This window comes from Rissa tridactyla, chromosome 4 (assembly GCF_028500815.1).
Source record: "Rissa tridactyla isolate bRisTri1 chromosome 4, bRisTri1.patW.cur.20221130, whole genome shotgun sequence".
NCBI lineage: Eukaryota > Metazoa > Chordata > Aves > Charadriiformes > Laridae > Rissa > Rissa tridactyla.
Window position 1 is genome coordinate 41,837,299 of NC_071469.1, and position 22,601 is coordinate 41,859,899.

The following is a 22,601-nucleotide window of genomic DNA, read 5'->3' on the forward strand; positions in this document are numbered from 1 at the left end:
AACACCAGGAACTGAAGAAAATAATCAATTGGAAGATACGTATAGGAGAAGAGGGAGTGTATGTAAAGTCAGAACCTTCTTCCACTCTCTGGGCCTGAATTTCACACCTTTCCTCCTTCATACAAAGACAGCTGCTTCATGAGTCACATTTTCTAGGGACTTCCTCTCCTCTTGCCCCTTCTTTTCCCTCCCCATATGGCTTCCTGACATAACTGCAGCAAAGGAACCTTTACCTCACCACCACAGGATTTATTCTCATCATTTTCAAGCTCTATGGGGAAGTAACAATGCCACACTGACTTACCCTGATATCTGTGGGTAAGAGATCTAATTAAGCTCCTGAACAGACGACCTGACTAGAGCTGTGGTTCAATAATACATTATCACATACGCTAAGAAATCATATCCAGCACATTTGCACTTTCATTATTGCCTCCTTAGCTGTCTTGTAATTCCCTCCACACCTGTGAAGCTTATGAATAAGAATAGTAAAGGAGGAAACTGGGGGAAAACCCTTCATATCCACATAAAGAAATCGTTACATTATTATTTCTTAAGACAGAGGGATATCATAAAACTGTCTATGTATTTTTACATTAGAAATGGACAGACCAACCAAAAAAATCGCGTATTGTTAACAAACACCATGAAAATTAGCTCAGAAATATAGCTACTCTCTGGAAGAATGAGGTCTGTTGCTCCTGCTCTGACCTGACAGACTCCGTCTGCTGTTCTCTGTCAAGGCAGATGCACAGGAAGCCAAAAGGCTTCAGATCTAGAGACGCATATCTAAGGAAGGTGGAAGCATGAGGAAGCTCTAAGGACCCGAGTGAAAAAAAGTAAAAAAACCCAACACCACCCTATTTTATCACACCACATTGCTGTTACTTCTTTACAGACTGTTGCTGCACTGGTAACTGTTTTCTACACAACACTGGCTGATTTCTTGCTACATATTAGGTTTGCAGCAATGTCCTGTGTCCAAGAATTGTTATAATGCTGCCACACAGGTAGTCAAAATGCATGTTCTCTCCAAAAAGGATGCTATCCAAAGTTCAGGTCATTGAGGCCACAAAGTCACATTCATTCAATTTCAAGTAAAAAAAACAAAACAAAACAAAACAATTTGTTCCCCCTACATTTATTCCCTCTAAAAGTTGCAGGAGTACGTGACTTCGCATCACAAAGGTAAAACTACTTACGACCATGTGAACACACTCCACACGCACGCTTAGATGCTGCTAAGTTACAGACTGGTACCCAGGAACTAATATACTCTGTTCACAGAACAGGGAACCCTTCACCAGTAGCCAGGAGTTACAGGCTCCACAGTCTCTTTCTGGCCTGGCCCTTTTGATAAGCCTAATAATCTGGCTGACAATTAGAAACAAATAGACGAAAATTTTGTGATAGCAACATCCAGCTGCTAGGCCACAGAAGTCTGATTCCAGAAAGCTAATGAGAAAATCATCATGTGGTAGCAAGTTAACTTTCGGCGACTAGAAATTTGACCTACCAAGAAATTGGATGGCACCATACTTGTATTGTAACTGTTCAAGTAATTAACGATGCTCTTGCAAATATTGAATCATCAAAATACACAACAGAAAAGAAGGTGTTCCTATAAAGGGGGGAAGGAACATCTTCCTCGTATATTTTGGTAAGAAAGAATAACAAGAAACAGAAAATAAAGTATTCAAAATGGTTACAAAGAAACTGAACATTATTCAAAATTTATTTAATCAAAGCAGATTTGTCAGCTGAAAATATGGTAACACATAATGCTGAAAGTCTCAAGGATCAGACTATAATTGAATTTTAATATGGTTGACACTTCAGCATAAATTTTCATTAGCTGATCTTCTTTAACTCCTAACAAGTATTATGTTAATTAACAGACAATGAGTTAATTCAACAAACTTTGAGTCCTAATGAACAGAAACCAGAAGGGCTATAGACCAGTTTAGTTGTAACAAGCCTGTTACAAACCACACTTTCTTGCCTTTGTGTATATTAGTACATTGTCAAAGAGTGGCTATGGCTCAGCAAAAGCAACTCCACTGGAAATGGTTCAGTACACAGTTGTTAAAACAGACAGAAAGTAGGAATTACTCGTGATATCAATTAAAAATTAGTTTGCCCAACAACAAACTTGCATGAAGTATATACCGTTACGAGATGCAATATGAATAAGTGGAAGACCTTTAACTGGCCTGTTCCTCTTAACCCAACTATTATTCAACATAACGACAAGGTACACTGTGGCTTACAAAGTCATGCTTTAAAAAAGAAATACTACATTCTTGAGCTTTGATCATGTAAAACTTTGTAATGTACACTGTAACTACAGGAAATAAAGTACAAGGTTGTTACATGAAATAAGTCATGTGCTACTCATTTTGTATCATCACATCCTATCGCTTGTTTGAGAGCAACCACCTATTACACAGCGCATTTTACATTTGCAGCTATACACATAACAAAGAAGTTGATACACACACACCTCTCAGTTCCTTTAGACAGGTTTTGGCCTGAGACTGTAATTTTACTCACATTACCTTTATACTCCTAAAGGGAAAAAAACCCACTTGGTTTCTGATGTACTTTAGCTCTTCATACAGCATCAGCTGTGTAACTAGCCTGGCAAGTTGGCACATTTTGCTTATCAGACATTACCAGTATAGTTGCCTTTACACTTCCAATACTGCAACGGTTGATTTGTCTTATGATGAAACATCAGTTAGGCTGCATCAGAGTCAAAGCACATTGATGCTGTAAGAAATTACAAATGCCACTGAAATTTTACAGTGTAATGCTGGAAGATTAAATAATTTTCAAAAACACAGAACACACACAAAGATATAAATAATATGTTTACAAGTTTACTTGACCAATGTTCTAAAGAACTAAACACAATGTCTAAGATTTCATTGCAAAGCCAGAGCAGAATCAGTCATATTCAGCACTTATTTAATCAACCAAGAGCACGTCAATACAGTTAGCTGACAGCCCTGAGCATGAATTGCCTTGATCTACACAAGGCAGAGCAGGAATGGACAGCTATTCAGTCAATTAGATTTTTGAAAACTGTGTTCAAAAGCTAATAAAAGAAGGTATAAATGATCTTATGCAACTATAATAGCATTAAAGGTAGTAATGGACTCAGTGACTGACAATGCACTGCGTGGACTAATATTAGTCTTGGTTTAAGTGTTTCCTTTCCCTTTTTTGCATTATGAGGGAAGCTGTCCTCACTACCTTCATTTACGTTCACTGTATTTAAAGAGAAGAATGCATACATACAAACAATAAGAAAGCATCAAGTCAAATAATTAAAAGTGGGATAAGACTGAAGTTAAAAATTTCAACATTATCATCAGCTTTTGGCTTTGCATATTCTGTATGTCTCCCATACATTTCTAGTTTCATAATTTCTAAAACAGAGATACCCTCTACATTCCTTGCAAAATGCTCTTCAATTAAAAAACCATGGACAAATTTGTTCAATGTAAGCTGAGGGCAACAGCAAAGTCCAGAATGTTCCATCCACTGGCCCATACATAAAAGAGACAGTAGAAGCTATTCAGGATGCCATATAAATAAAAGTTAGGTTCGCAACATTCTAATGAAGTTAAGCTCAAGTTCACTCTCCAGTTAACTGCAAGGGGAAAAGTAATGCCACATATAATAAAACTTAAGATATATTTTTCTTCATTCCAATTTTAGAATCATACAGATACCTAACTTACATCATAAAATGTTAAGACGTTGGGCACCTGAAGAGTACTAAAGCTGGGAAGTTCAAATATACCTGCATTCTTTCACAGTGAGGGAACCATTCATTTTATATGCTTTAGAATACGGAGCAAAAAACGTTATTATGTAGTGAACATCATCTGTCTAGTTACTTGAATGCATTCAGCAGATTGAGGAAATGGTAACTTCTCACTTTTTCCTTTACATCTGAAGTTTACCTTAAGAAGGCAAAAATCATAAAACATACTACTCAGCCAGCACTTAACACCAAAACAAACAGCTTAACAGCACTGCTAGCACAACCCCCCATTAAAGATCTCATCGTGGATTATTCCTTTATGTTTCACTGAGTACACAAAAAAAACCCCTACAATGTTGTAATGCAATTATGCATGCATGGAAGACTTGCATGTTCCAAAACAAAATGAAAGATAGGATGTGACATCAGAGCACCATCTGTCACATACACTCAGCAACCTCAATAAATGTTTTATGCAAAAAAATGACAGAAAATTCTCTTTAATAACATTCTTTTAAAAATTCTATTTGTTCACTTCTCCATTGGGAAGCATGTTACGCAATCAGTTATGGACGGCATCAGATTGATCCCTTGAACCGCATATTAAGATGGGAAATACTTGTGTTTGTCACCATCTACAGCGAGATGGTCACTGAGGACTCAAAACAACAGAAGAACTTGGGACTTACAGCAGTATAGTTTCCTGCATAATCTACAGGAGCTATCTTCAGTTCCTTGGGTTAACAAAATAACAAGAAACTATTTATCTGGCAGCACCATCAACCTGCGTCCCTGTTGTCAGAGAAAGCCATTCCTGCTCTAGTACCAATTGTGAAAGCCAGATTACAAAATTACATTTGTCATAAATCCCTAAATTAACCAAATCACAATATTTAGTGCTGGCAACACAGATTATGCAGTGGTGGAAAATGTTATGATACATATCACTAGAGAAGGAAAATGGCAATTTTCTAAACTCTTCTTCAAGACTCCTGCTGCAAAACCCTCCAACTATTAATCAGGAGCCTCAAAACTAAACTGTCATGTGAATTATTTTATCTTAGTTTGCAGTGATCACAGTAAAAAGGGTTTGGGGGTTTCCTTTTTAAAGAACTGCCGTATGTACAGTGCAAGACTGGTGAAAGACGGCAATTTGACAGCCCAGAAGACTGAAGTCTCTTTTTTGTTCCCTAAATAAAGTAGCAGGGCAAACTGCCAGTCCCAGAAAAGACCCAGGCAAGTCATCTTAACCTGAAGCGCCCCCCTCTGCCAGCTCTAATTCTCAAGATTTTATTTCCTACAGCCATTCCAGCACTTGACTGTAATGCTGAGAAGAGAGGAAAACGGTGCAAAGTCTTCTCAGAAACTTACTAAGTCCTCTCCCCACCCTCGATGGAAGCAACAAATGGAAATCATTTTTAGTTCAGATCAGAGGCCTCCTTTGGGGGAAAATAAAAACCAAAACTATACATCCCTTAGCAGTTATTTCATTCAAAAGCACAACAAAGTAGGAGAAAGTACTGACTTAATACATATACTAGAATTCACAAATTGCATAAAGAACTGCATTACATTCAAAAACAGATGAAATATGCCAGTAGATGACGGCATGGATACCACGCTGTCAACCCGGGACAGCAGCTGGTATAAACTAGAGCCAATCCTAACTGACTGACAAAGCAGAAGAATGTAGTTTTCACACCATGTAGAACTCTGTGCAGAGTATTAAACTTGACTCAAGGTATCAGGCTAATTGGCTCAATATACAGTATGTTCAAGGCAGCGATTTTGAAGATGGCAAATATGAATGGCACAGGCCAGAGTACAACAAAAATTGCTCATATCCTTTCAGTGCTCCTATTCTATGTCTTGCAAAGAAAACAAAACCTTTTTTTATTAACATGTCCATTTCATAACAGGTTGGAAAGCACAGAAAATGCATTTAATAGAAACCAATCTAAGAACAATGCAGAAGAGACAGAAACCCATATGTTCCTCAGCATAGGCGTTATCAAAAAAGGGCATTTTCAGACACAGCATTGTCATTTTGCATTACACACATTGCTTGGGATGGTCAGATCATAAGGGAATTTCACTCAGCAGCTGCAGCTCTCTGCAAACCAAGTTTGCCATGGTGATCAAGCTACACTTTCTAAACACCACCTTCTCTTTCCTCAGAAGCTTCTAAAGCCAAAATTTCAATTCCTTATCAAAATTATCATTCCCGTTACTCACAGGTTCAAATCTAGCCACGGTACACTACAATGAGAAACTGTTCATATCTCATGGCAGCCTGGTGTTCTTGTGATGCGTTACGTCCAGCTCAAAACAACAATAAACTGAAACCTGCAGTAAAGAACATAAAAAGAAACGACTACTGTCAAGTAATACTTCCCTGTTGACAATGCTGGACAGAGGATGAAGATGAAATGTATTACAGAGTAAACGTTAATCTCATACCTTTACCTTCATACCCCCTTGAAGAAGGTGGAGACTTAGAGCAGGACTAAACACACAAAGTGAAAACAGGCGAGTCTGTACTTATGTTCCTGTTCTGAGGCTCAACACAGAACCTCAGTTACCCTGAATACCCCATTAGTCCCTTCTAACAGCATTAAACAGTACAAATACACTCTTAATGTTTTAAAATTAAACAGAAGGAAAATACGGAGTACTAAAGAGTGCCTATTTGTTTGTCTAACATTTATCTGGAAAATAGCACTCGAAGATTAAGAATCAAAAGAAAAGTTTAAGGCATTGATTCAAAAGATGAGCTCAGAGATTCTAAGGCTTGACAGTCAACTGAAAGATGGAAGTCGGCTAATTCAGGTTGCACAAACTGGAGTCCACAGAAGCCCATTCAGCTTGAACACGCTGGCTTCCACTCCGGCACAAACAGTTCCAGGGGGTAGTTTTGTCTGGAACAGCTCCACACTCCGCTGTGGATTCAAACACACACAGACAAACAGGAGATGCCAAGCAGAAGCGCAGCAGAAGTCAAAGACATATCTCATCATAAGCTTAGAGACCCAATATTTATAATACAAGTCACTGAAGCATAAAAGCAACACTCTCTGATTCCCTGATTGGGAGCAACCATTTTAAAATTCTAAAAACAGTTTTGTATTTATTGCTTTTCCAGGCTACAATTGTAATACTTGTGACTTTTACAGACAATCGCAATTTATCTACAAATATTAGAAGTCAGAATTCTCTTCTCATGGGTAAATGCTACCTTCTATTCATCTCTCAAAAGCATATTAACATTTAAATCAACTGTTCTGCATATGTCAAATTTTATTGTAAAGTTAGATGAAGTAATAGATATTAATAAAAGTCCTGCAATTCAATATTATGAATTGTTCAAGGCGATAATGTGAATGATGTTAACAATAACACTGACATATCTAAAAGTTAAAAATGCTGATTGTAGTAATCTTTTTTCAAATACCAGGAGATAATGTAATAACAGTTTCTACATATAGACACTGATAGCAACAATAGATCTCAGAAACATAACTACTCCCAAGAAGAATTTTCGATATTTCTCAGCGTTCATATCATCTTTTATGGGCAGATCCTCCAGAATCCGTGGGAAAAAGCATGCCTTGTATTCAGAATAGCCCAGGACTCAGAATTAAGCAGCTTTTTATGAAATGAATTAGGAATGTTTTATTTAAAGAAATCTTTGTAAACTCAATTATTTAAGTACATTTAAATGATAAAAATATAGTTTCCCTAACCATTAACCCTGTAAAACTTTCAGTGACTCACAGCACAATAAAATACCACTTCACAATATTTGCAAAACATCTCTGAGTGTGTCATGGCTTCCAGATGACCCTGACTTCACCAGTGAACAAAACTAATCCACAGACATCTACTTTCATGTCCTATTGTCTGCGAAAGGTTTTTGTTTTGTTTTGTTTGTCAAAAAGCTTGAGAGACAACTGGTTCATTAAGAAGGGCCTGAGATGCCACTGACCTTCCCTAATGGTGCCTGGAAGCACTGACCACATTGCTGCAGCACTGTTAGGGATTCTCTCTAATCTGACCTTTTTTATTGCCCTTTACATGACATGCATTCTTGGCATCTCTTGACGAAGTGTTTATCAAAGTAAACTTGCACTGTTCAAGGCAGCAACGTAGATGGCATTGTAGTACAGCCTGTGTGCATAAACACTGATGGAAATAGATTTTAGAAACATGTTTATTCACAGAAAAATCTTCCACTATTCCAAGTTACCCCATCTTCTCTTTTGGCAACACTAGGCACAGCACGTAAACCACCAAAGACAACATCCAGAAGGAGAAGCAAAGTACTTGTAAAAGTACAGTCATTTACAGGAAAAAAAAACAACAACAAACCAGAAAAATGAAAAGAAGTCAAAATATACAGCTATAGATATGGAGAATGTTGCAACGTACTGCAAATTTGAAATTTGCAGCACTACATACATAGTGCAATATACTTATTTTAAGTGTGCAGTAAAATCACCAAATGAGCCACAGATTACACTTTCTGTCTGCTAAGATGCCACTTCAGATCCTCAGAATTTCCTTTTTCCCTTTTAACATGTTGACAGCAGAGCTGGAAGAGCATCTATATATTCATTTTGCAATTTAGAGACTATGAAAGATCTTTATCTAGAGTGGGACAGAGACAAACACAAACACAAGTTTTGGAAAGTGGTGTGAGCATATGAAATAATTTTTTTTAACATGTGTTTTAAAACTGTTACTGCTTTGCAATTTTGAAATCCAAACACATTTCCTCAATGATCTAGAATCATCATTTATATTTATCTGAAAAAACAGCTTCCAGCAACCTTCAAACATTCTAACCGCACTAGAGATGTAGCCTTACACGTTCAGTGTCTCATAAGAAAGATATGACACTGGACACACCAGCTGTAATATCAAAGAGCCTTGTTCTCTCAAGATCTCACAGAAGCATCACAGCAGCAGCAGGACATTGACAGACACATCCCTTTTGGTCAGGTACAGTTGATTGTGGAATATAAAGCAGCAGTGACTGAAGCTCCTCTTCTATAACAGAACCAAGCATCCTGAAGACTTGGAAGTTAAGCTTCATGTGGTAAGGAAAGAGTTCCCATTATCATGATAGGAAACGGAAATGTCAATACAGCTGACAAAGATGTTTAAGCTACCACACAGGTGTCACAGCCCTCCATCGTAACAGCAGATTTTACAGATACCTCTGTAAACTCACTGGAGCTCATCCCAACATCTACACAGATGTTACCATCTTTACCAATGCTTTAGGACTACTCACCCTGTAGCACCCAAGCTGTTAAAACATCCCACGCCAGATTACATCACTCTCTTCCGCATGCTTACTGTTTTATGCCATGCAGAGGTATCTTAATCTGCAAAGTTTACAGAGTTAAAAGGAAACATTCACAAATCAAGGTTTCCTGCAGGTTTAATTCCTCACCCCAATAGTCTTGTTGGTGCTTACAAAGAAACACTCTTATCTTCTGAGAAAGTATGACTGAAAACTGTGATTTACACACCTTAATCCGAAAGCTGTTGTCAGTTTGAGGTATAAACATCAACCACAAAAATCCCTTCTGCACTGAAATCTTCTAACAGCCCCAAGCCCAAAAGAACAAAGAAAAAAAGATCAAGATAATTTACACTAAAACCTATTAAATATTTTATATATGTGTGTGTCATGTACATGTATAATGAGACACTCACCTGTCTTTGAATTACAATCTCTTTAACCTTGGAGCCTTTAAAAAAAGGGGCAGAGGGATTTTTCATTCAAATATGCAGTGTAAGAAGGGAAGATGTGAAAGCCATTTGATTTTTTTTTTAATAAAAAAAGCAAATATGGTACAGATGACAAGTCTAGCAGTGTTGAAGAATAAAGTCCTGTACTTGTCTAGTGAAAAAATGATGTACGGGATGCAAGAACGTAAAAGAAACTTTTGGTTTCAGTATTATTAACAAATTCAGCAGAATATAAAGGGTTACAAAGGCATGCTCCTTCCAATCTGTGCATAGATTCAGTGTCTTTTTTGCTGTAATTGATCTTTTAGCACAATTCTGTTCAGCTTCAGAGATGCTTTCAGAGTTCAATAGACAGCTAGGGAACTGACAAGAATTGCATGAATTTTCCTTTTTCTTACTCCTTGGGAAGCCTTTGGGCAGCAACACAGAAACATTGTGAAGTATTCACAGGGGAGAATAATTTTAAGGCAGGGAGACATGAAACCCCGGAAAGAAATATAATAGAGTACTTCTCTATATAATATTGTCTCTGGAGGAAAAAGCTCTGCAGTTAACAGAGATGGAATGAAATTAGGCAGTATAAAGTCAAAGAAACCAGTCGCAAAAATTTCTGCTATGACCCATGGCAAATCATGCAAAAACACTATGAGGGCCAAAAGGACAATCACAGCTCTACCTTGGCCTGGGAAGCTGAAGTCCTACCTCCAGCACTGAAGCAGAACTGAGAAAATTTACGCCATCGCTGCCAGATGGTTGTTTAACCTCTCCTTAAAAAACCCTAAGTATGTCTCACAAGTGCCCTATCCTAACAAAGAGTAGTATTTTGCTAACATCTGATCTAAAGCTCGTTTATTTTGGTACTTCTTTCCGAAGCTATGAAAAGCAACCACCACTCTCAATATATGATGTACAGAACTTCTCAGACTTTTCTAAAATAAACTAGGTAAATTCCTTTAAGCTTTCCTTAACAGTGGAATGTCTGCTGCATCTTTTATGTTGCTCTCCTCTAGACTTTACAGTTTGTCTACATCTCTACAATGGCAGCACAAAGCTGAAAACTGCTCCAGCTGAGGGCTTTTATTTTACTTTTGACAAGGTTCTGAGTCTTATAATGACATTTCTGTTTTTGCACAATATCACAGCCGCCATTATTATCGCAGGACCCACCGCACATAAGATACCTTTCAACATGGAAGGCACCTGATAACAGCATTTTAGAGCATTTTTTTCAGTCCTTTGAGAACACAAATGATAAGAAGCATATCTTTGCCATACCTTCTCTAATGTGCAATTCTCATAGGGAGGGTAACGTAGAAAGCTTTATCAAAGTCAAGATCTTGTGGATCAATTAGTTGCATCTCCTCAACTACTATACCAGTTAACCTATCAAATCTGGTGTATTTATCATTAAAAAGCCATGGTGACCTTTTTCTCCACCAGGTCACCACCTCTAAGTACTATATTGGGTTTGCGTGGCCAGGTTTTGGTAGCAGAGAAGCTACAGGAGTGGCTTCTGTGAGCAGCTGCTAGAAGCTTCCCCCATGTCCAACAGAGCCAATGCCAGCCAGCTCCAAGAGGGACCCAATGCTGGCTGAGGCTGAGCCCATCAGCAATGGTGGCAGCATCTCTGTGAGAACATAGTTAAGAAGGGGAAAAAGTTACTGCACAACAGCAACAGCTGGAGAGAGGAGTGAGAATATGTGAGAGCAACACTCTGCAGACACCGAGGTCAATGAAGAAGCAGGGGGAGGAGGTGCTCCAGGCACCAGAGCAGAGATTCTCCTGCAGCCCCTGGTGAAGACCATGGTGAGGCAGGCTGTCCCCCTGCAGCCCATGGAGATTAACGGTGGAGCAGATATCCACCTCCAGCCCGTGGAGGACCCAATGCTGGAGCAGGTGGATGTCCAAAGGAGGCTGTGACCCCATGGAAAGCCCATGCTGGAACAGGCTTCCGGCAGGACCCGTGACCCCCTGGAGAGAGGAGCCCATGCCAGAGCAGGTTTGCTGGCAGGACTTGTGAACCCATGGAAGGGACCCACGCTGGAGCAGTTTGTGAAGAACTGCAGCCCATGGGAGGGACTCACACTGAAGAAGTTCATGGAGAACTGTCTCCTGCGGGAGGGGACCCCATGCTGGAGCAGGGGAAGAGTGTGAGGAGTCGTCCCCCCAAGGACGGAGCGGCAGAGGCAGCGTGTGATGAACTGATCACAACTTCCATTCCCCATCCCCCTTGTGCCACTTGGGGGGAGGAGGCAGAGAAAACTGGGAGTGAAGTTGAGCCCTGGAAGAAGGGATGGGTGGCAGGAAGGTGTTTTAAGATTTGGGGTTTATTTATCATTATCCTCCTCTGATTTGATTGGTAATAAATTAAATTAATTTTCCCCAAGCCGAGTCTGGTTTGCCCGTGACAGAATGACCTCTCCCTGTCCTTATCTGAACTCAGAAGTATTCTATTATATTCTCTCTCCCCTCTCCAACTGAAGAGGGGAGTGATAGAGTGGCTTTGGTGAGCACCTGGCGCCAGCATCAACCCACCACAAGTATCTATGATGTAATCATGTAAAATTTTCCCCAAATCTTTTAGGGAGTTAAAATTGAGCTGAGGAGTCCTAAACATCCTGGGTTACCCTCATTTTGAAAGACAAGTTACAAACCTCAAATAATTACATAAAAAAAAATAGGACTGTGCCCTAAAACTATATCCAACCTTAAACATCTAAGAAAAGTATTATTAAACTAAAGAATAGTATCAGAGCACTCAAAGAATGACACGAAAAATTAGAAAGTGAAATAAATTCAGGCTAAGCATGACAGCAGCAAAGTTCTGTGGACAGCCTTTTAGGTACACATGCATGCAGCATGATATGGAAACAGCTGTAACGCTATGCTTGATCACTTTATGAAAAATGTTACATGAGGAGATTGTCTGCGATATCAGGGAGCGGAGCTACCCATGCAAATGATGCATACAGTTGTGGTATCATCACACTAGTTTGTTGGTTTGTTTGGTTTTTTTAAAATCTGTTTCCACTTCTTACAAATGCTTTCATCAATATTTTGATAAAAGATACTTCAGCGTATACAACTGCATGAATATTTGCACTCTGTTGTCACTTTAAAATAAACGGCCTTAAACTTTTTTAACTCTAACAGTGTTGTTGTCCTTCTTTAGACCGCTCCGTTTTTCTCAGGCATGCTGCTGAAGATATGAGAAGGATGACAGTAATTTCTCTAGCAGTATTGTAAAAATGTTGGAATTACCCTTTGCGCTACTCTTTATCCATCTAGAAATCAGTTTAGTTATTCTAAACCAAATGAATACATGGAAAATAAGATGTGAATTGCATAAATAGAAACCACACAGTCCTGGCTACTGCTTTTTTCTTCCTTCCTGAGTTTTTACCCATAAGCGCATCTGAGTTGTTTAATTTTTCCTCTAACGCACACAAGTACTCAGGATGGGCAAGTGCAATCTATTGTGCTGTCTGTCCTATAATTTTGGTTTATTCCTTTGAGCTTATTGAGTTACTTTCTAATCGCCACTACTCTAAATGGCTATGTCTCACCTATCACTTTGCGCACAACTGTAACTATAACCTATCAACCTCATTTAACTCAAATTCTGCTTATGCAGATGTACAAATTTGCAGACCAACACCACCACTGCGGTTTAAAAATCCATCAAAAAGCTAATGAAAGTCTGACAAATGCATAAGTAGTGTTTAAAAAAAAAAAACAAAAACAACCCAAAAAAAACCCAAAAAAAACCAAAACCAAGTTTTGGGCCCCTCGCTACAAGAGGGACATTGAGGTGTTGGAGCGTGTCCAGAGAAGGGCTACAAAGCTGGTGAGGGGTCTGGAGGACAAACCTTATGAAGAACGACTGAGGGAGCTGGGGTTGTTTAGCCTGGAGAAGAGGAGGCTGAGGGGAGACCTTATCACCCTCTACAACTACCTGAAAGGAGGTTGTAGAGAGATGGGGGCTGACCTCTTCTCCCTGGTGACAAGTGATAGGACAAGAGGCAACGGGTTCAAGTTATGTCAGGGGAGCTTTAGATTGGATATTAGAAAACATTTTTTCACTGAAAGGGTTATTAAACATTGGAATAGGCTGCCCAGGGAGGTGGTGGATTCACCATCCCTGGAGGTGTTTAAAAAAAGGGTAGATGGGGCACTTAGGGACATGGTTTAGAAGTGGCTTTTGTCAGGGTAGGTTAAAGGTTGGACTTGATGATCTTAAAGGTCCCTTCCAACCTCAGCAATTCTATGATTCTATGATTCTATGCATTTTCCTCACTTTTTAGTTAGGAGTATCTTTAAGAATACGCTTCACACCCTCTCCCTGTCCTCCAGAGGCCGCCGCTGACCCTGGGGGCTGCTCCTTCCTTCCCCCCCGCGTCAGCTCCCCTCCGGCCACACGCCGGTCCCCCAGAGGCACCACCTCACACAAACCCCCCTTCCTCCTCCCTGCCAGCATGAATCCACCTGCCGGTGCGCCCCCCCCCCCGCGCTGCTCACCAACAGGGGGACCCCGAAGGTCATCGTGCGGCCCCTCCACAGCTTGCGGAACCGCTCCATCCCCCCTCCCGCCCCACAGGCCGCGACCGGCACCACCCCCACCTCCGGCCCGGCCTCCCCGCTTCCGGCTGGGCGCCGGTCCTCCCGCCACAGCGGCCCCCTCCGCCGCGGCAACGCGCCCCGGGACGCTGGGTTCCGGGCCCGGTGCTGCCTTCCGCGCCGCCCTGGGGTGTTTGGCAGAAGGAGGCCGCCGCCTGTGGAGGGCGGCCGAGCTTAGCGAGCGGGTACCCGCCTCTCCCCAGCCATGGCTGATCGCTTGTTGAAGTCATGATGGCGAAACGTGGCGTTTGGGCCCGTTCGGCGCTTTCCCTGACATGCCCGCTGAGGCCAAGTGACTAGTTACAAAGCCACAGGGTACTTCTAGGTTCTACACGTGCACACACACACACACGCGTATCGCAGAAGCTCTTTGAATTAACAGACGTTTGATGAACATACACAACCGGTACGCTGGTACCAGGCTGGCCTGCTGGATGGCTTCATCCACCCCACTGGTTTTCCTGAGGAGAAATGTTTGCTGGGGAGCACTTCCCCCCCTGTCCCAGCTGCGGCCAAGTTGTTCGGATCTTATATCGCTTCCACCGTATCTATGGGAAGGAAAGGACGGGGCTGGAGCCATGCTGTCACCCGGACAAGTGTGCAGCCTGGGTTTAAGGCCAGCGGGTGCCAGTAACAGCACGTGTGTGCTGAGAGGGGAGTTGAGGCTTCAAATGATTTGTCTCCATGGCTGCCAAACCTGGACCGTCCTGAAGCTCCTCTGAGGTTTCTACCCTTTTTTTTTTTCATCTGTCACCTAATGGCACGTGGAATGAAATCTCCCCACGCTTTATTCAGAGAATCATAGCATCATAGAATGGTTTGGGTTGGAAGGGACCTTAAAGATCACCTAGTGCCAACCCCCCTGCCATGGGCAGGGACACCTCCCACTAGACCAGGCTGCTCAAAGCCCCGTCCAGCCTGGCCTCGAACACCTCCAGGGATGGGGCATCCACAGCTTCTCTGGGCAACACGTGCCAGTGTCTCACCACCCTCAGAGTAAAGAATTTCTTCCTAATATCTAATCTAAATCTCCCCTCTTTCAGTTTAAAACCGATACCCTTCATCCTATCACTCCACTCCCTGATAAAGACTCCCTCCCCACCTTTCCTGTAGGCCCCCTTTAGGTACTGAAGGCTGCTATAAGGTCTCCCCAGAGCCTTCTCTTCTCCAGGCTGAACAACCCCAACTCTCTCAGACTGTCCTCATAGGAGAGATTCTCCAGCCCTCTGATCATCTTCGTGGCCCTCCTCTGGACCCGTTACAACAGGTTCATGTCCTTCTTATGTTAGGAGCCCCAGGGCTGGATGCAGTACTCCAGGTGGGGTCTCATGAGAGCAGAGTAGAGGGGCAGAATCACCACCTCCTGGAAACCTTTTTGTGCAAATGTACTATTTTTGTTAGGCGTTTCTACCACACCTAGCACACTGGTATTCTTATTTTGTGATTAGGGCTGCTACACATCACGCTCTTATTCTTGCTGTTGGTTACTCTTGGTACCTATGAATGCCCATTCACTAATATCATTGTACAAGTATCCTGTGCTATTATATTAAGGTAATTACATCCATGAGTGGCAGTTCAGTCTGTGTGTATGTCAGGACTGAAGATTGAAAGTTAGCCACTATAGCCTAGTTCCTAAGGGTGAGATGAAAGCACCATCCACAAAACTGCAGTAACCCTGAATTATCCTGTTAAGATAAAATTCCCTTTGGCTGTATATGGGGAATAGGAGTTCACCTTCAGTAAGATCACCTCTGAAGTCACAGAAATGAGAAAACAACAAAAGACTACAGAGAAGACTGAAGATAACCCTGAGGCTAATGAGGAGCTCAGTGCTACCGTATGTCTGGGTGGTTTTCCCCAGGAAGCCCCTCAGGAGAAGTTCCCTTCAAGAACCTCAAAGGCAAAAGAAAGAACATTTTCCCCCAGACAAGTCCATTCCAGCAGACAGAGGAAAAGCCTGCCACAAATAGTTTGGGAAGAAACAAAGGCTCATGCTGGGCACAATGAAGAAAATCCATGTGAGCATCCATAGTTGCCGCAGCATTCCCAGGAGTGAAGAGAGTGTTCTTCCACCTGTATGCAAGGTGAGGATTGCCTTTTCTTGCTTGAAATGTTCTAGGTATTGCAGTATGGAGCCTAGAGAAGTTTTAGCACTGCATATACCTACTTTGTAAGAGATATATTTCACATATGTAGGGTTACTAGCCTCTGAGCACACCTATCTGTTTTGTGCTGAACATTTACAGAGACTTTCAAGTGAGAGGACTTGACTCAGGTTCCTGACATTTTTATGAGTTCTGAACTTCCTTTTGTGCTTCTGGGGGCTATTTGGTAAAAGGACTTGGCTTGGGTAAAGTGGACCTCAAAGGCAAAACTCTGCCACTTTGCAAAATCACAATCAAGTGATGGCTAGTTCAAATGACTAGTTCACCGAATCTCAACAGAACTAGGGATTTCACCTCCCCACACACATCAGAAAAGCCAGCCTGCAGAAATGAGGTCAGGGACATTTCAGGAAAGCAAGTGGCATGGAGAGACTAATTGCAGCTTACACCTGGGATACCTTGTCAGAGTGGGAGGGAGAACAGGGCTGGAAAAGCAGGAAACATTGCCATTCAGGATCACTTATCATGGAGGGCACTGCTGGAGAGAAACATATGCAGCCTCTGCCATCTCCAGTGAGAGCTGAAGGCTGTGTGAATAGTAATTCACGAGTGGATGACCAGAACTTACCCAGCTGAATCTTTTACTTGTAACAAGAGACAAGCCAGCTCAACACTGTTAAGCCACACACGCAGTCCCCGCTAGCTTTTGTAGGTGAACGCACATACTGAGGCCTGACTTTTGTAATTTTGAACTTTCCATCAAAGCTCATTGAGTAAAGTAGTTGTCAAGATCTGGACACTATCCATGTCTTTCATTCTGTAGCCTGGTTTCCTAAGGGAAGAAGATTGCCATGATCATACCATCTGTTTTCCTGACTTGTTATCCCTTATTCCAATCACATTGGATGCCCAGAAACTTTTACAGCCTTTTCAAAACAAAGCTGGCTACAACAGGGCTAACAGACAGTCTTACTCTGAGATTTAGAGCCATTAGTCGTTCCTTGCTAGTAGTAATTAAATGTTATATATTACTGCAGCCAGAGGCTCTGCCATGTTCTGGTAGCTTGTGGCAATGGTAGAGCAGAGCTGGCATAATGGAAGTTCCTCCTCCAGAGTCACTACACAGCCTTTCCACAACCCAAATCATTGCCTGATAGTAAGCACAGCAGGGTCAAAGTGGAACAGGGCACCTGCTGCCTCAACTCAAAGAGTAATTTAAAAACATTTGAAAAATGAAACATTAGTGATGACTTCCTTTGTTCTTCTCCATTAATCACATCAAGGAATTGGTGGAGGTACTTTACTTAAGTTTTCTGAACATGTCAATAAGCCATCACATCTGTACAACTAAAACAAAAAGAAAATCAAACACATAAGAAGAGAAGCTAACATAATTGCAATCCAGTGGCCGCTAACTTGTTCTGAGAGCCTCTGCAGCCTAGGGACAAATAAACAGAACTGAAGAATAAAAAAAATAACATAGCAGGAAATGACTGCTTCTTGTGTACCTCAAAAACACAAAGACAAAATTCCAGAAATGCGAACTCTCAGCTGGAAGCGATGAGAGCAAGACAAGAGGTCTGTGTCCAGTCCTGCGCTGTGCTGAGACTGGGATGAACCCATCGCAGAATACAGGCTCAGTGCTGGGGGACCAACTCACCAGGGCCTCTGAAAACACAGATGTCCCTTTTAAAACTTCATAAAAGTTTGAGATATAGGCCTCAAATGATAGACTTGGGAAGAGGAAGCCAACTGACAAAAAAAAAATCAGTAGGAATAATGTCCTGAAATTAAGAGAGTTACAATTACAGATACAGATGAGATGAGAACAGAGGTTACTATTTAACCTCTTTCCTTGCACCCTAACTTTCCCTGGGAACAGTTTGTATTGTAATATTCCAGCACTAGGCTAACCTCGCCTTCAGTCTTACTGTCCCACCTGAGTACTATTAGCTCTCTGCTAGAGACAGAACCCACAGCTGCTGATGCCCATGTGCAGAGTTGGTGCCCTCTCATTCCAACTTTTAAAAGGCCACCAAAAGTCCTGGCAGTAAGAAGAGGGTCTAAGAGTTTGTGCCAGTGCCTTAGGGTGCTCTGGTTAAGATTCATAAGCTGTTCATCTGTTTTCATTGATAACTGTTGGTATCTGTTCCCCTGGTGTTATGCTCTGAAACAGCAAGAGAAAGCAAATGTGTAACTAAATACAAATATGATATAATTATATAATAACAATGGTAATTTTGTAATAACTGGAAGGATAAGAAAAGTGCCTAAAACAAACATGCTGTACCAGAGATGAACAGTAAATTAGACTTTTAAAATGTCTTCATGTTTAATAATCTAAAATGCTATTAAATCACAGAGGTAAAGCTATCATCAATATATATTTTATTTCCACAGTGTCCCTTTGTTCTTGTCATTGTTGGTCGGTCACCTTGAACAGAGACGGGTAGGGAGAAACGCTTTTGAAGACTGGAATATATTCTGGTTTTGATTTACAACAGAGGTTTGATCCCTCCTTGATGTGACCCCTACTGCCATAAACAGACAGACAAACATAAAAGTAGATAAACAAACATCTGGTTTTTATGATATTGCCAGCTAACCCCAAGTGTTGTTCCCAATACTTCAAGCACATATTCATGTCCCCAAGGAGGCTGAATGTAACTTTCTTGTCTGGGTTACCATACAGCCAGTTAAGCGTTTTTTATTTTGTGAAATACTGTGAGAGGGTTTTTGTGTGTGAAACATGCCTCTGGAGCCCTAGTTCTCTCCTAGATGTATACATGGTGCTTCATCTGGAGCTCGGGTGCAGAGCAGAAACACGAGGGTGATGGCTGGCTGGCTTTTGTCACATCAGGAACTACGTGTTTCTGACTGCAGTTTCCCTGGCCTAGGCAAAAGCTCTGGGAAGGCCTCTTCTCACTTTCCTCCAGAGAATGACCTAAAAAGAGATTTTAAAATTCACTGCACATAATGTGCTGCTGGCTATTGGCAGGCATACTGGGAACTTCAGACAAATGGAGCTTGCACTGCTGGTTTAGGCTGCAATGGCCATGACTGCAGGGAAATAGAGAGTGCAACAGTACATTGTGTAATGAGGTTTCTGGGCAGCGTGATGGAGAACAGGATGGAAATCTTATTAAACATTCCTGGACAAGCCAGGGTAATCAAGATTGGTGCTGGACTGGATACCAGGAGCTGCAGAATTGCTCACAATGCAGTATTGGCTGTGAGTAGCCAAGGTTAATATGGAACATGACTTTAGTTCAGTACAGAACTTGTAGCAATTTGTTCGGAGGATGAAAATGAGAGGCATGTGGTAAAGGTTTGTTGCCTAAGCATGCATCACTTCAGGAGGCAGTGGAGTGAGACCATCCTGGGAGTTCTATTTCCATCCAATAGATCTCTCCAAAGCCTCCTGCTTCTCTAAGAGCATGGACATGTAACAAACCATTAAGCGCTGTCTATGCAGACGTGATGTACATCGTAGCCAAGACCTTCAGCCCTGAAAGCACACACTTCTGTATTCCTGAGCTAAAGAAACAGCTGGTTGGACTTAGCATGCTATTGCGACCAATAAAAGGAAACAACCACCCATCTTAAGGGCTTGTAGTTCTTTCTGGGTGGAGGGTAGAAGTCCTGACTAGGTAGTAGCTGTTGGGAACAGCATTTCTAAAACGGCAACCCCCTCTCAAGATTGTGCCTGTTCCTTTTTCATCCTCCTTTGTGTACCCAAGAGGAGTTGCAAGGGAGAGAGGGGGCCTGGATTTCCCCTTTGATTCTCTCCTACATCTTCTGAATAGAAGTCCTAGTGAGGTAATTGAGTGGAAGTGTTGGTGTACTTGTCCTTTCTTCCTCCTCTGCTTTCTCATTAGTTGTCAGAATGAGCATAAATACATCCAAGGACTAGATTCTTGTCAAGAGCCTGCCTGGAGAGGCCAGTGAGCCAGCTGTGCCTATTTTTCATGCCACTGAAACAGTGCACACAATGGAAGGCACAATGGTGGCCCATGCATTGGAAGGGTCATCCATGCTTTCCAGATGTGGCCCTAAGTTTCCCCCTCCACCTCCAAAAAGGGAGGAGAAGAAAACAGGCTGACATTCTTTGGGTTCACCACTTATTTTAACCTTCTTGATTTGGCTCAAAAATAGGCTGGGGAAGGCTGGCTCTGGAGCCACGTTTTAGGTCTGTGAGTGCAGGAGGAAAAGCTGAAGAGAATACTGACCTTCCCAACAGATTCACTCTCTTCCTCCTTGTGCTCAGGAGGGCCATTCCCCCAAAGATAGCCAGCAAATGTTAGCTAGGAGAGAGATTCCCCAGTGAACCCAGGGAGAAAAGGAAACAAGGAATGCTGCCTACAATTAGGGAAACTGAGAGGGGTCTGTGCCAAAAAGCACCAATATCGTCAACAGTCATCTCTGCACCTACTTGGTAGCTGCCTCTAAGCGCTAGCCCCATGCTCTTTTTGACCCCAAAGAAAAGCCACTGTAACACATTCATTTTCTAGGTTCTTTGTTATTATTTTCAAGAGCAGGACAGTCATTCGAGCTCTTAAATTTGAGTATCGAAAACTGGTGGGTTTAGAACAGCAGCACCTTTCATTTGTCCTTCATATGAGTTAGAAACCTGATAATTACAAAAGGGATGGGGCTGAGGGGAGCTTGTTGCTGGTCTAAGAGATGAGAAGGCTGAGTTGTGGCTCTGCTTCCTTCACTGGGTGTGGGCAGGAGATTTGTCATAGGGGAATGGCAAATCCAGCCAAAATAGAGAGGAGCCTGCTGGGCTCACATGGGTGGAGGAAGAGATAAAAAGATAAAACGGTTCCAGAGAAGGAACATCACAGTATGGTGCCCCCCTTCCCATACATGTGCTCTCCTGCACGAGAGAGACGGCAGTTCTCTGTGGATCGAGGAGCATGGGGGGCCTGGGAGGAGAATCCAGTTTAGTCGCCACCCTCCTCAGTTCAGCATTGGGGTTCACAGTCATTTTGCCAAGCAACTGTAGTGGCAGCCCTTGGAAAAGGGACTGAAGCTTCACCTCCTTAGTAGAAAGGGTCTTCCCTCCCCTGTGTTGTCCATTGAAGGAGAGAAGAGAGAAACCAAGGTGTGCGAAAGGGTTTGAGAAAGAAATAGTACAAGAGAGAGGGAGATGTTATTTGAGGCATACTGGGCACAGTTTAGACCCGAGTATGTCTACAGGTTCGGGATGTGCCTGAGGCTGAGGGGGCTGCGGAGGTGGAGGGGGACTCCTCATCCGTTGTGTCCCCTTGCTCCTCCTTGTGGAGGCCGAGGCTGATGTGGCTCTGCAGGGCTGCTGGGGTCAGCCACTCCTTGGGGAGGCAGCTCTGGAGGAAGGGGATGCACGAGCTGAAGTAGGCCAGGCGGTTCACCCAGCGGGGGATCTCTTTCCCACATAGTATCTGTGGAGCAAACCAAAAAGAAGCATGGTTAATAGTACCAGAACACATGCATGGTGGCAATGTCATCTCCATCCACACCACCACCTCAGCAGGGTGAATTCACTGTTGCTCCAAAGAGAGCTGTTTGAAATGTTGAAGCATCTTCTGCAAGTCAGGAACAGCTCTAAATGCAAATGCTACACAACCGCTCAACACACACAGAGAATCCTGCCAGCTGTAGCCCTTGTCAGCATAGGCAAGGGCTACCTTCTCATAGAAGAGACTAGGGAAGACAGTTCATGACCCTCAAAGGCTTTGGCCGCTCTGTTCCCCAGGCAGTCCACGGGTAAAAGGACAGGCCTTCTGGTGCTTCTCAGCCAAGACAATGACACTCATTTTCCAGGTAGCTCAAAAATTTTGGAAAAATATTTAGGCTGTCACTGACCACACCTTGAGGAACACAGAAGCTGAACCTGACTAGGTGGATGGAGATGCCTGAGAAGACATTCTTGCTGCTCACTTTTCTTTCTGGGGTCAGTCACACACTGGGTCAGTCAAGTTACAGTATCTAGGGGTCCTTTTCCTATCCTAGCACATCACCCTTTAATTTCTCCTCATATGGTATTTCCTAAATGTGGGAAAGAAAGCAACAGACAGAAAAACATTAGCATCTCAGTAGGCCTGTTTTTCATCATAGATGCTTCTGGCACTGATTTGGGTTACACCCTGTTAGCAGAGATATTGTTTTCCAAGGTCATCTCTTACTCAGCACAATGAAACAACTACAACTTGCTGCATACGGCAGCTCCTTTCTTCTGTAGCATTTGACCACACATACATACAGGTGCCAGATTTTAGTAACCGTATCTAGTTTAGGCCACATAAGGAAAGTTTCCCTTTACATTTTAGCATTTCCCTTACCAGATACAGAAGAGGCCT

The 22,601-nt window shown here is 42.3% G+C and overlaps 2 protein-coding genes across 7 annotated transcripts in view; both read right to left on the reverse strand.

The window, feature by feature from the left end:
• The window catches only part of LOC128909421 (cytochrome c oxidase assembly protein COX16 homolog, mitochondrial), a 51,929-nt gene extending 37,773 nt beyond the window's left edge, over positions 1 to 14,156 (reverse strand). For 2 of the 6 annotated variants that reach the window (XM_054201079.1, XM_054201072.1), the window contains exon 1: positions 14,054 to 14,150. In XM_054201079.1, the coding sequence (XP_054057054.1) occupies positions 14,054 to 14,113 (60 nt within the window). In that variant the 5' untranslated portion in view covers positions 14,114 to 14,150. Of the gene's footprint in view, positions 1 to 6,010; positions 6,715 to 7,760; positions 7,958 to 9,071; positions 9,166 to 9,312; positions 13,884 to 14,053 lie in introns of those variants that run through there. The other 4 variants (XM_054201075.1, XM_054201076.1, XM_054201074.1 and 1 more) reach the window with 4 other exon arrangements.
• Positions 14,157 to 20,646: 6,490 nt separating this feature from the next.
• The window catches only part of LOC128909419 (deubiquitinase DESI2-like), an 87,000-nt gene continuing 85,045 nt past the window's right edge, over positions 20,647 to 22,601 (reverse strand). Inside the window, exon 5 of the mRNA XM_054201070.1 lies at positions 20,647 to 21,683. Within this exon, the coding sequence (XP_054057045.1) occupies positions 21,441 to 21,683 (243 nt within the window). The 3' untranslated portion in view covers positions 20,647 to 21,440. The remainder of the gene's footprint in view (positions 21,684 to 22,601) is intronic.